Source organism: Rissa tridactyla, chromosome 5, assembly GCF_028500815.1.
Source record: "Rissa tridactyla isolate bRisTri1 chromosome 5, bRisTri1.patW.cur.20221130, whole genome shotgun sequence".
NCBI classification, from domain to species: Eukaryota; Metazoa; Chordata; class Aves; order Charadriiformes; family Laridae; genus Rissa; species Rissa tridactyla.
Window position 1 is genome coordinate 48,233,583 of NC_071470.1, and position 13,558 is coordinate 48,247,140.

General features: G+C 50.6%; 2 protein-coding genes across 6 annotated transcripts in view; both read right to left on the reverse strand.

Moving 5' to 3' along the window:
* TMEM131L (transmembrane 131 like) overlaps nt 1-9,258 on the reverse strand; it is an 85,484-nt gene extending 76,226 nt beyond the window's left edge. For all 5 annotated transcript variants that reach the window (XR_008466846.1, XM_054204338.1, XM_054204336.1 and 2 more), the window contains exons 1-3: nt 9,097-9,258; nt 8,703-8,773; nt 1,298-1,341 (exon numbers count right to left, since the gene is read on the reverse strand). Coding sequence is in view for 4 of the 5 variants with exons in the window: in XM_054204338.1 (XP_054060313.1) it covers nt 1,298-1,341; nt 8,703-8,773; nt 9,097-9,220 (239 nt within the window). In the remaining variant the exon portion in view is untranslated. The remainder of the gene's footprint in view (nt 1-1,297; nt 1,342-8,702; nt 8,774-9,096) is intronic.
* Nucleotides 9,259-10,371: 1,113 nt separating this feature from the next.
* On the reverse strand, nt 10,372-13,265 carry LOC128910195 (uncharacterized). Its single transcript, XM_054203147.1, has 2 exons — nt 12,865-13,265; nt 10,372-10,933 (listed from the first exon to the last, which is right to left on the reverse strand). Exons 1-2 carry the CDS (start codon nt 12,990-12,992, stop codon nt 10,372-10,374), a joined length of 690 nt encoding a protein of 229 aa, XP_054059122.1. The 5' UTR covers nt 12,993-13,265.
* Between the last annotated feature and the right edge of the window lie 293 nt (nt 13,266-13,558).

Here is a 13,558-nt window from a genome sequence, read left to right on the forward strand (position 1 = left end):
GGCACGCAGTGAAAATTTTGCATCAAAACCAAAGTAGTCCCCAGATGAACATCAGAAAGTTCTGTATTTGCGCAGGGAAAATTCCAGCATTCAATAGTTTACTCCTCTTTCGCAAGGGAAGGAGGAAAAAATAAATAAATCCCCTATGGAGGCAGGAACTGGGGGACGTAGGTACGTCAGCACCAGCTGTCAGAGGCAGCAGTAATTCTCCCATCCTGTTTCTATAGCACCTTGGCCACTCCCACGGAGACGAGGCACAGCAGCGCTAATGTGATGCTGGGTTCGAACAAGAAGGCTCCCGACGGGGTAGAAAGAGGGGGGAAAAGCTGCACGAAGTGTTGTGGCGCAGGGCAGACCCATTACAACCATCCCCTTCCCAACCCCACATTTACCCCTTCTGCCAGCTCCAGTCAGGCTTGTGTTTTATCACATCTATTCGCTATCAAACACAAGCTAAAGGCAAAGACGGGAGATAAATGAGAAAAGCATTTCTGACTAGCTGCGGTCATCCAAGCACGGTGGTGCTACATGTGTTTATTTTAAGTCTTGTGATCTTTCTGGCTGGCATGGCACCGAGAGCTGTACCCACATTAACACATACCAAAGGAAGGAAGTGTTTCACTGGTAGATGTCCAAGCATTTTAATCTGGACGCTCAGAGGAAACAAAATGTGTATTTAAAAAATAATCTGCGATGCTATTTACCCAACCCTTCAAAACAGAGGAGGCCCGATATTAAAAGAAACAGCAAAGTTGAGGCTACAGTTCTTAAGGACTTTATTATGTATCTGATTTAAAGAAATAAGGTAGGATATCTATTGCGCAACAGCAACACATTAAGAAGCCTTTGGCTTTAAATTGTCTTTAATTCCCTCCCCACCCCAGTACCAGTTAACACTCCAAGACTACTTACGTTTGCAAATTTTGGAACTGAAAATTGTCCTCTTGTTTAAAGAAATTAATTACAAAATATACAATAAAGCAGAATCAATAAACACAGTTTTTTGTGTGTGTGAAAGCAATGAAAAGTAAATGCAGATTAGAGATAAAATAAGGAGAAAGAGATGCAAGAGAGCACTTCAGTCTTGCATACGCTGCATGCTACTTTCTGATTTTGCTAACAAATGAATATTAACATTAGTTGAGAAAATCATAAGCCGCGACTAATGAAAACCTATTTAATATGCAGCAGAAAAAAAATTCATTTTTAGCAGTCTGCCCAATTACACTGCACTATTTCCTAAAGCAAAAACCAAAACGAGCTTCAATACTTTTGTTTTCATTTGATTTTTACTTACCTTTGCTCTTGTGGATGCTCTTCCACATCCTCCTTCGAATCAGCCTGACAAACAGAGAAAATACTATGTAAGGATCTCAGAATTGCAACAGGGTGCACTGGACATATGTACCGTTTTTAACTGCTCCAAAGACGGACTCTCACACGACTTGCTTGCAAAATGAAGTCAGAAATCTATAATTCCTTCAGCAACTCCCTTACAATTCAAGGAAGGTTGATGCTGGCCATCCTATTTGAGGTTTCAGCTCATTTTGCCAAGATAAATGGTGACTTAACATGGCTATTCCATTTTTTTTTTTTTTCCAAACATTGATTGAACAAACTAATCTTCCATTTATACTAATGCATCTATACAAAATCCTGCTCACATATACAATTTCGATCTAAAACCATCAACAGTCCTCAAACTACAGGAAGACCATTTCCGCCACCTTCAAATTATCTGCGCCATGTCAGTAAATTTAATTAGCCAGTACCTGAGAAAATAGGACGCAGAATGCCTTGAAATTCACATCACGTGGTAACCCCAAAAGCAAAGGCAAGGCACCACATTCCAACAGAGACGGCAAGATCCCAAACCCAGACCTTACCAACGATCAGCAACACGTACAGAAATCGTAGGGAGTAGGAGCTTAAAACACAGCAGCTTAGCTCAATTGCTGGACTGAGGTAATTTCAGAGACGTGCAGTTAAACTCTGCCAGCTTGCAGTTCGCAACTAACCACTTTGAGCTGTCTACAGAAATGAACTCAAGCATTGGTTCAATGAGCTCCCTGCAGGAAATCCATTTAAAACAAGCAGGTAGCTGCTCTGAACTGGCCGAGATCTCCAGGAGAGCTTTAGGTACAACTCAAAATGGAACGTGTTACATCCACCCAACCCACGCTGACGAAACCAGGGACAGCTTTAGGGAGATTAACATTCTTCAGAAAGAGGTCACGGTTATCCTGCCAAGCACAGCTGGTAAGTTTTCCCAGCTACTGCAGAAGCAGGTGAAGATGGTTCCGGTTCCACAAGACACGAGCTACAGACCTTAGCAATGAGAAGGCAGGAAAAAAAAAAAAGCCTTTAAAATTAAGAGAGTGCACTTTCTACCACCCCTCCTACACGTTTCCCGTGTAAGTGCATCATGGAACAGGCCCCAAGGTACCAGCTTTGATTCTCGCTCCTATTTTCACTACATACTAGAAAAAAAGATCACCTGCACAAACACTGAACATCTTTCTACAGGCTTCAGATGCTCAAGGCAGCCCTACTCATGTACTGAGCGGGACAGACAGCAGGAGTTCTGAAGACCTAAACCTTGTGAAGGGAAAAAAATTACAACCACACTAAGGCAGCAAATATGGTTAATGCTATTATTAATAATTAACATTATTACGGCTAAAATAATGAAGTTATGGCTAATGTTATTACAGATCTTGCCAAAAGCTACCAGATGCATCTAAACATCAATCTTTTACCATGAACAGCTCATCCGACAGAAGGAGCACAGCCTTCAGTGTAGCATAACCAAAGCTGTAATAAAACCGACAGGGAACTGCGAGTTGATTTGAGGACTTGATGATCTTTCTGTACATCTGCCTTTAAAGGGAGTTTGGAGACACTGTGATAATCATCCAGGATCTGCAGCGCATCATGTGGTTCTTCGGCACAGACCTAAGCAGAGGTCCTAGCACCTGGCCATCTCCTCTAATGAGCCAAGCTTTGTGGTTATACACTACCAGCAAGGCATGATGCAAATCCATCATCTGTTTTCCAGCTTCTACAAGCTCCTTTTGCACTTCCAGGCTCTCAGTACGACACCAAGCAGAATTAGAGGACTCCTCATCCACCTCCTCTAGAAGCAGCTTCTCCGCCACTCAACAGGCTGGCAAGATATCCTTATTTTAAATGGCTTAACTCCTCCTTTAAATGGCTTAACCAGGCATCAGAAGCCTGTGACTGTCATTATACAGTGCTCTCCCTTAACACTAGTTATCTTAGCACTAATGACTTCTCCTCTTTACTTGTCGTTAAGCAATGATGAAGAAAATCTTCCCAGTCTATGGTGCTGCCACAACAAAAAAAATCTGAATTGTGCAAGGAAAAAAGAATTTAAAAAATTACCCTTCTGAGCATGCAGACAGAGCTTCATATCCAGCTTTCTCCTACCTTCTCTCCTCCATATGCCACAGGCTACATGTATACTTGCACTGAGGATAAAAGACGACACCAAAAACCAACCCAAAAACATCAAAACCAAACAAGCCTTCTCAAACTACCATATTGCCAGACAAGCACTGCAGGGGGATGGGAGGAAGGGCATGACTCCTGAAGATGAAAATGCAGGTCCCAGCAGCCTATCCACAACAGGAAAGAAAAATCCCCTTCCTCCAAACCTCATCCTGAATTACGGGCAAGTGCTTATCTCATGCTAGAAAGCCCCCGAAAGCACCCCTTTCATGTCACACCAGTCACAAGAGCCTGGGCTGACAGCTTCTGCATAATCTGCATGGCCAACCAGCCCCAAGTCCTATCAGCACCATCCAGAAGCTCAGCTGGGAGGCTGGAGGAGCCTTTGAACAGCCCAAAGAGGAACACAATTCCCACCCCAAGTCTGTCTCGGGCTTTCACACAAATTGTGTGTCTTCAGACAAACCCTGCTTTGAAGTAGGTGGCTCCGTACATTCAATTTGTGCATAGCTGATGGGATGCGCCTCTGTTAATGACATATTGCAGTGCCGCATATCTCGGATACATATGTAAGATCAAGGTCTTCATCAGCTTTCGAAACCGGCAGAACAATTAACCTTATTAGCCCCTGAGCTGCACTGAAGAACAGGAACTGAAGACGAGTCACTACTACATAGGAAAAGAAAAAAATAATAAAATAATCTTTCAGAACCGAGCAGAACCTTTAAAGTGAAAACCCAGGCAGCAGCTCTTTATTTGCCCAGTGTCTGTAACCGACTATGACACAGCAAATACCGTGGCATTTTCCTCTTTCTCCATTCAAGCACCTAAAACATTACCACAGTAATCTGAAATAAGCACTCACTGTAATCTCCTAAGTATCTGCAAGCAAACTAAAATGCACACACAGTACTCCTCTGATGAAACATCTCGCTCATCTACACGCAGGACCAGTACAAAACCCATCACATCAGACAGACATGGCAATGACACCAAAAAAAAAAAAAAGAGAGAGAGTTTGGTATACCCTGTCTTTGATGACTTACTGTCATTTTCGGTATGATAACAAGACCTAGATAGTTCATTTTAAAGTAGTTCCTCCCTCGAAACTGAAGGGGCTGAAGGGAAAGCGCCGAACACCCAGCTCTGCAGGTCTCCAGCCCGCCTGCCCCTGCCTTCAGATGCTCACAGTACCCACCAAAGCAGTTTCTGACAGACAGAAACACGCAACCATGACTCTCCGATACCTCTTTTAAGTGGTGTATACCATGAACAACAAATGGCGTTTGTGCTTCTCCTTTCATACACTTGTGGCCACGGAGACAGCAGGCCTGATATCCTTACTGTGCTTTTCCTTGGGCTCTTTCCTCTCCTCTTCAGCAAAAGAAAAAAACAAAAAACAAACTAACCTCCTTTCAGCTTTGCACTGAAGTGCTCCAACATGGCTGTTTATATTTGGAGCTTTTTCAGCCTTTAATAGTGAAGGACTTGGGTGTCAAGTCCTACACAAAGGAGCTTTTCTCCCAAGCATTTTAGTTAAGTAAGCATTAACAAGTTACAAACAAACAAGCAAAACCACAAGATTATAAGGAGTCTGAATAAAACCCACAACTGCTCTAATCAAGCCTCTCGCACTTGAAATTTTTCCATGTCAAAAACCCACTGGTTTTCCACACATCTCCCAACCATCGAGGCAGGCAAGGCTTTACATTTTTCCACATTGAGGACAAACGATGGGAAGAAAAACAAAAACACAGCGATCTACCCCAGGGACATTTCCTATAAAAAGGAGGGCGAGGAGGAGAGCAACGCAGGAGCCCTGCGGTTACCCCAGACTTCACACCACCTTTGCCGAGAAAGAGGAACTGGGCACAAGGGAATACGGATACCACATCCGACTGGGAAACCCAGCTTGTCTCAAAGCAAAAAAAGGGAAGCCAGGAAGAAACCTTAAAACACCGGAGGAAGCTGCAGACCAGTGGAAGGCTGTCAGCAGGCGAGATACAGCCAGCTCCTCCTCAGCTCTGGCACACCAGCCCACGCACACCCTCACCGGCTGCAATGATGCTCCGGGCACCCGTTGGGCTTAGCTGCGGAGCAAAAGCAGTAGCTATACCCATCCCCAAACGCCTCTGCAGGGCTTCGGAGGAAGCCAAAATCAAACAATCACACGCATAGGGAAGAAGGAAAAAAAAAAAGGAAAAAAAAAAAAGCACCAGTACATGTAAGAGGGAAGCTGGGAGGGGGCACAGAGAAGCACAAACAATGAAAGGGAAGCAGGAGGAAACAGAAGGTAGAACGACCAACCGGGGTGGAGGCACACGGGCCCTGGGCGGCTGCGCTCCAGCATGCAAATTCATGCAGTTCACTTAGACAAAGCAATGCTGTGAGAGGCCTAGAAAGCAACTACAAATATTAAAATGCTTTGTTTTCCCCTCCCCTGCCTCTTAACATGATGTCTTTATTCAGTGAGTGCTCTTGGAACTAAAGCACGCACGGGCAACCGGATGGCTGAATGGGCTACCGACCTGTCCAACTTTCATCCTCAATTTCTGCAGCCAGCAAGGAATGCTCAAAACTGCTCTGTCACAGGCAGCTGATGATGCATGGAAAATAAGATAATAGTGCAAAGCCACGACAGAAAGGGAAAAACATCCATCAGACAGCATTGGTAACCCGCCAGAAACAGGCAAAAGGGCTGGGCAGACAGGACAGCCAAATTCATATCCCTGCTCAGAGCCTGCGACAGGCAGGCGGGAGGGGAGGGAGGTGCACACATGGTTCCTTCCCTGGATTTTTCAATCCCGCATGCGAAGTCCCATGCAAAGTCCTCCCTCTCCTGTGCTGCACTCCCGCCCACCCTCTGAAAGGGAACGGGAAGAACCAGATCGAGGAACCAGGACACTTCCCGTTCCCAAAGTCTTCCCCAAGACCTATCTTTAAACATATCAATGAAGCCACCCTTGGATATTCCCTATCAAACAATGCTGAATATCCACTCAAAAGCGAGGAAGTCCTTCCTCTTACTAGACCCTCACCCTTGCATCACCACTGCTGTGGTACACGGACACCGGCCAACAACCTTCTGTGAGGGTTTAAGCGAAAAAGTTTGTTCTTGCAAGGAAGAGAACATGGACAGCCTCCTCGTAGTGGTAAGTCAGATCATTTTCTTAGTGGAGTGTGGAGACCGACAAGCCTAAACCTCTTTCAAGTTTAAGCATCCCTCTAACAAAGAAAGGACAAACAGACGAAACAGTTTTCCAAATCTCTGGAGCTGATGACGGCATCTCTGCCGATACCCCTCACCAACCCAGAACGGTCACCCAGCAAGGTGACGATGCTGAATTGCCTTCAGGACCTCACAGATGTCACACGGGATCGTGGCAGGGTGGGGAACCCTCAACTCCTCAAGCGCGCAGAGAAGAGCCATGACCGGCCACTGCAGGGCAGTGCCACCGCTCCATGGAAGCGCTGTTGGAAGGGTCCCTGGCCACATCCACAGGGACAGAGGAAGGTCTCCTTGCCTCCTACCCCCAACAACTGGGAAAGGCAGCTTGAAATTCGGCCACAGTCCCCCAGCCCGGGATGTTCTGGTAAAGCCCAAGCCCACAAGAGAACAGAAATTTGGGTGTCAGGTTTGGGCCTGGAACCAAGCTTTTGTCTTAAAACCTGTTTGAGGAACCCAGGCCCTTCTGCTTCAGCTTGAGCAGTCACCAAGGCGTTAGATGCTGCTGCGGTCCCCAAGTTCAGGGGGAAAAGCCATGCAAAACAGCCACCGCACCACTGATGCTCAGAGACTGGTTCATCTGGCTTTTAATGTCCGTCTTTTACTTCAGCGAGCCTATCGCGATTTTCACTTCTTGCTCTATCACAACTGAAACTAGAAGACCCGTTTTCTTTCCTGCATACCTAATGCAACACCTACGGAAACGACGGAGGAGCAGCAGCCGCAGCTTCGCCTTTCACTGCTGCAAGGGCTCGGCAGGACCACAGGCTCAACCACACCAAGCTGACAGGCCACGCATGCCTTCCTTCAGCCACGCTACAGCTTATTTTTATGAGGATGCTCATGAACAAAGTGTTTTCCAAGAGGACCTAATCTCCTCAGGAAGTAAACATCACGTCATCATCACTCAGTTGCAGCTTCACTGCAAGAAGCAACTATAAATGACTGCATTACACGGTTCTACATCTAATGCATCTTAATGTCTTCAAGGTAAAGAATGCACACAAGCGAAAGGCTGAGTTCCTTCAGCATCCCTGGGCATGCAGACTCTGCACTTTCCCTTAGCTACTACCACGTCTGCACCAGGCAAATTCTGAACAGCTGAATGTATATACAAATAATTTAAAAGAAAATACATCCGTAATAGAAAATACTTTCATAACACCACGATACAAAATGCTGGGCCCTGATAAACCGCACCAATCGTCAGCTAGCTGAGGAAAGAAACAACACTTCGGCTATTTTTCCCCTACGCTAATAGGTATCAACGGCTGAGCACTGAACAGAGAATGATATAATAGCTTAAGAGAAATAAATTACCCTCTTTCCCCCTTTCGCATAAGATAATGTCCCCAAGGACTGCTTCTTCCCATTTACGAGCCTGGTGCCGCTGAGTCTAGGAAGGCCCAGCTCAACATATGGCAGAGTCCGTCAGTGGCAAGTTAAATGACTGCCTCAGATGCCATAAACTCCAGACCTCCCCTTCCAGCCCCGCTCCTCGCCTGCCAGCCCGGACGGCAATTCTGCTGTACTGGCTCCCCTTCCCGTACAGAATTTAACCAATCTTATTACCCCTCCGAAAAAAGCGGCTGAACAAAACAAAAAAATAAAGCGCTACAGTGAGATGAACAACACCATAAATGATGTGTCATTTGAGGGGAAAAAAAAAATATGGCTTCACCCGAGCGGTTCTGAGATATAAATACGTATGTGTATTCATTATACACACATCCAGCATTGAGAGTGCACAAATACATTCACTTAAAAAAAAAAAAAAAAGAAAGCGAAAATGAGGAAAAAAATGCAGAAAAAAACCCAAAACAAAGCCGAAACCCCCCACTGCTGGTTGCGGGGGAAGCCGCGGGCCGGGGCTGCGGCGTGACAGCGGCCCCGCACCGCCCCACGGGCCCCAACCCGCCCCACGGGCCCTCAGGGCCCCCGGCCCCACCTCGCCCCACCTCACACCCCCCCGCCCCAACCACCGCCCCCCCCGGCGCCCCCTCACCTGGGCGGGCAGCAGGAGCTCCCCCTCCTCGGCCTGCCACAGCTCCACCACGCCGGGCATGGGCTCGATGGCTGCGGGGGCAGAGAGAGAGAGAGAAACGGCGGATGGGACGGCCGCGCTGGCCGGGGCCGGGAGCCCGTGGCCCGCAGGCGGTGGCCCGAGCCCCCCCCCGGGCGGGGGCAGGCCCGGCTGACAGCGGAGCGCAGGGCCGGGGGGATGCGAGCCGCGGCCCGGCTGCCTTTGTGTCCCCGGGCTGCCACCGCGGCAGCCGCCCGAGGCACGGCGACCGCCCCCCCTCAGCACGCCCGGAGCGGGCACCGGCGGCACCCCCAGCTCGCTCCCTCCTTCCTTCCCTCCCCCGACCCGACCCTCCCCTCCCGCCGGCCGCCCTCACCTTGTCCCTGCGCCTCCCCGGGGCGAAAGCAGGGCAGGAGAACGTGGAAGACGCCCAGCAGAAGGTTCATGGCGGCGGCCGCCCGGCAGTAGCCGCTCTGCTGCGGGTAGCGCAGCCCCGCCATGCCGTGCCGCGCCGCGCCGTGCTGCGGCTGGGCGGGGGCGACGGCGGGGACGGGGTGAGGGGGGGGGAGCGGGGCGGGGCGGGGCGGGGCGGGGCGGGGCGGGGGGGCTGTGCCACGCCCACCGCCACGCCGCGCGCGCGCCGGTGCGCGCCGCCACGCCCACCGCCACGCCCACGGCAGCGCCGAGCACATGGCGCGACGCCGGGGGGGACACCCCCAACAACCCCCCCCCCCCAAAGTGTCCGACCCCCTACCCCCCCCCAAAGCAAGAGGGGAAGGCGGGAGGCGTTGGGGGAAAATGATGGAGAACGGGTTGATATTTTTTTATATTCCCGGCGGGAGCGGGAGCTCCCCGCCCTCACGCCCCTGCGGGGTGGCCCCGGGGGGCCGCGGCTCCGTGCTTTCCGCTTCTTTTTAGAAAAAAAAAAAGAAAAAAAAAAGTTAAGAAAAAAAAGAGCGAAGGAGGAAAACCAGGAGGCGGCAGGAAGAGGGAGGAGAAAGAGCAGGGGGAAGGAAGTGTGTGGGGGAGGGGGAGGGGGGGGAGGAAAAAAAAAAAAATAAAACCCACCCAAAATAGCCCGGCTGTGGTGCCTTTAGTGGCGGCCTTCTTGGGGGGAGATGCTGCCAGAGCATCTCGGGGCTGGGGGTGGGAGGGGGGACGACGACGGTTCAGAAACGGGCTTATTTGCCGCGGTGCTCCCCATCTGCTCTGGATCCCAGGGGGTTCCTGCTTCTGTTCTGATCCCTTTTGGGTTTAAAGTATATGTTGTGGGGCCTGGTGGGTCTCCCCGGTAATTACGGCGTTTATAAAACAGAAGGGTAGCACAGAGCCCAGCAGTAGCGTACACCGGCCATGCAGCTTTAGCATATGCCTCCTGCCCTTCTAATTGCATTTTGTCCCTTTTGCTCAAAAAATAAACCCTCAAATGCTTTAACTACAGAAAAAACAAGCAGTTGTTAAACTAGTTCTGCAAACCTTGAGGAAAAAAAAAGGAAAGCAAGTACTCCGCTAACGACGTTTGCACAACCCCGAAATTGCATCTGGTTCTCTCCTTACCGCTCGCACATAGTAACTCACGTAAACAATGGAAATATGGTGCTTACTTGCCAAAGGCTCGTAAATAAAACCAAACAAATGACAGAACCCATTTTCAGCCCTGGACTGAGACAACGCATGAGGCCATTGGAGGCCTCGGTCCCTGGCGGCAGGGGGACAGCCACCCCGTGCCCTCTCTGCACAGCGGTCTTAAAAGCTTTTCCCAGCAGTTTGGGGGCAGCAAGGGCCAGGGTGGTCCGTGTGCAGGGAGCACGTCCCTGCTGGCGGCAAAAGCAACGCTGACCCCCTCCTTGAAGGAGAAGGCTCCGACATTCACCCGTGTTGCGCAAGGGCCGATGTACGCCACCGCTGGCTGGGCTCCTGCCTGCATCCCTCTGCCTCCTTTCTTCTCTTCCTCCCTTTTTCCCACTCTCTGCCTGTTGGACGGGTCTTTTGTTTCCCACCTTGTCCCTCTGCGCCTGTAATGGGGTTGCCCACACTTCCCCACACGCAGGCAGAGGAATTCCCGCCCTGGCTGTGTGGACGCATCCCAAGGCACCCCTCTGCCTGTGCTCCGGAGCAACCCGGGTATCACAGGGAAACGGTACCTTTTACTCTGGGAACAGTTGGATGTGTCTCTGCCAGCAGGCGCTTGGACAGGGGCTTGAATAGATGCTCTAGAGAGAAAGAGCGTTACAATGGTGTAAAATATAGAACCACCCCATCCAGCGGCTGCATGGCACCACGAACATCCTGTGCACGTTCAGTAGGGTACCGTCCCCACCGCTTTTGCAACTGGTCCCAGTTGCAATACAAGTTAGAGCCGGAGACTGACATTATTTTAAATCATTGGCTTTTTAAAAACCAACGTCAGCCCAAGCTGGTGACTTTGCCTGTCTGAGTCTGAAAGTCGACTGCATTTTTAATGTCTGCAGCAAGGAGTCTGGCTGGCAGTAGGTCGGTGTTGAGAGGAAACCCCTCCTAGGCGGTCTTGAGACTGGTTTAGCTGAACGGGTTTTAAAACGTTGGGCCAGAGAGATGGCCTGAGCCGCAGCCCGGGCTGGGACCGGGCTCCCCTGGGAGTTGCTTCCGCCACAAAAAGCAAGGGGCATGTCCGCAGCCTTGGCTTTTTCAGATGTGACAGGCAAGATCGGGAGGAAATCAGGGCCACGATGCAGATGTTGCGATGGGACGGGGAGATGCATGTTGCGTAACATCCGTCAGATGGGAGCAGGCAACCTAATTACATTCCCACTCCAGTGACTCTGTGCATCCCTTTACCAGCAAAATATGCCTGGGACTGTTCTTCGTGTGTGAGGCGAAATGAAATATGCCTCCCGCTAAACACACTGAGACGCTACTGGGCCAGCCCCGGGACAGCCTCCAGAGCGGCCGCCCACCGTAGAGGGCGCAGGGCAAGACAGGGCAGGCATGATGCCAGGTGGGCAGAGCAGAAGGGGAGCGGAGGGGGAAGCTTTTCCTCCCAGATAAGGCTCTAAGTGACTTCTGCAATCATAAGAAAATGGATATTTGGGTTCCTCCAGGCTGACACATCTGGCCTCAGTTGCACAGGAGGGGACCTGAGTCCCCTCTGTCCCGCAGCAACCATTGCCACACTGGTTTCAGACGCTCCATCTTCTGTCGGTTGCACTCGGTGGGTGCTGGCCCACGCTCCCCCAGGGAGGGTTCGCCTCCCCCCGCAATGTGTGGGGGCTGCGCTGCTCCTCCTCGCCCCCCCGGCCCTGCCTGCAGCCAGCAGGCCTGTGACAGGCAACCCTGCTCCCTGCTCACATCGCCTTTGGGCAGCCTGGGCATCCCTCACCCCGCATCCCTCATCTCCCAGATACACACACGTTGGCACCGCCGCCACCGCCAGTTTCCCAACTGCATCCGACCTACATTCACCGCCTTCTCACTGCCGCAGCTCGGTTTTATTTAGAGCAGGCTGGCTCCTCCAGCCTCGCTGCAGACCCGTCAGCAAGAAGGAGCTCAGTGCACAGGACAATGCAGGGAGGGGAAGAAAGGCTCCCGACGTGTCCCTGCTGGTCCTCTTTGACGGGCCACCGTGGTACTCCTCCCTTCCCCAGAAATTAGTGACTAATCCAGAGCCAATAGATTCACCCTGCTCACCCTGGAGAATCAAACAACCGCTAAAACATCGGGATGAGGAACTTGTTGGGCGACGTGCCGGGAGCGGATGGTCCCACCACCTGAACCCAGCATGGACGGGCCCGTGCAGCTCCCCCAGCCACCTGCAGACATGACAGTGCTCTTCCAGAGCTCACAGACCTATTAATGATGCTGTTTTCTAGCTAGGGAAGCTTTTTTGAGGCTATACACATACTTACTGTTCATATGAAACAAATCCCTGAGCTGGCATACTTTAGGATCTTTGACTTGTTTTTCAGTAGTAGGATGTGCTGCTGAAATATTTATTTTTACTGTTTCCCTTGCCCTTGAACTACAAGGAAAAGGAGCTGAGTTTTACCTACAGCAATGTGGAGATACTGCTGTAAACTTCTGTAAATCGTAAAGCACACAGCAATTAATCCAGCCCTAAATGCCATTACAAATCCCCATTACTTTCGGCATGGGAATAGCTACTTACCTTTCAAGAAAGACGTGACGCTTTATGGGAATACTAGGCAAAATTAATTTCTGGGGAAACTGAGCCCAGGAGAAGCCTTTCTGGTCAAAGTACGCAATCTTTTCATTTGCATCCACATATTGCACCATATGCAGTTAATGCTCAACGTAAGTATACTGGTCATCTATTTAAGGGTTTCCATTAGGTACAGTTTGAGAGATGGTACGTACTGAAGGTGACATATTAAAAAAAAAAACAAGGCCCCAGGGAAGTGGCCCGCTTTGGAGTATTATCTTCTCCTTGCCATCCCCAGCTGGGAAATCGATCGGCAGTGATAAGCCCCATTGGCAGGGGCTGAAATATGCCCGTCCTGGGGTCTGCAGTGGTCTCCGGCTGAGCCCAGGGCCTCTTCTCGCCCTCCCCAGCAGCCTCCCTCCCTTGCTGGGCTCCGTTTTATCGTCCCACGGCTGTACATCCCCACACCCGCCCTGCACGCCTGGGGCCAGCCCTATCGGCAAGTGCAGCGATGGCCAGTCCCCCCCGATAAGGCTACAAATCCCAAAGAGAGATTCAGGGGGGATAACGCCTTCGCTCGGGTCATCTCCTCACCCAGCTGGCTCATTCTTCATCAAAGGGGCGGCCTTTCCCCAAACGCCCACTGCCAGGCGACAAGACAAATCCCTGGGGGCTCGGTCCCACCCAAGGAACGCTGAGT

Bases quoted from the DNA above. Each gene is read 5' to 3' on its own strand.
- LOC128910195 (XM_054203147.1), bottom strand. From the start codon at position 12,992: ATGGTGCAATATGTGGATGCAAATGAAAAGATTGCGTACTTTGACCAG. The intron at 10,934-12,864 runs GTAAGTAGCTAT...CTTTCTCTCTAG, and splicing joins CGTCACGTCTTTCTTGAAAG to AGCATCTATTCAAGCCCCTG.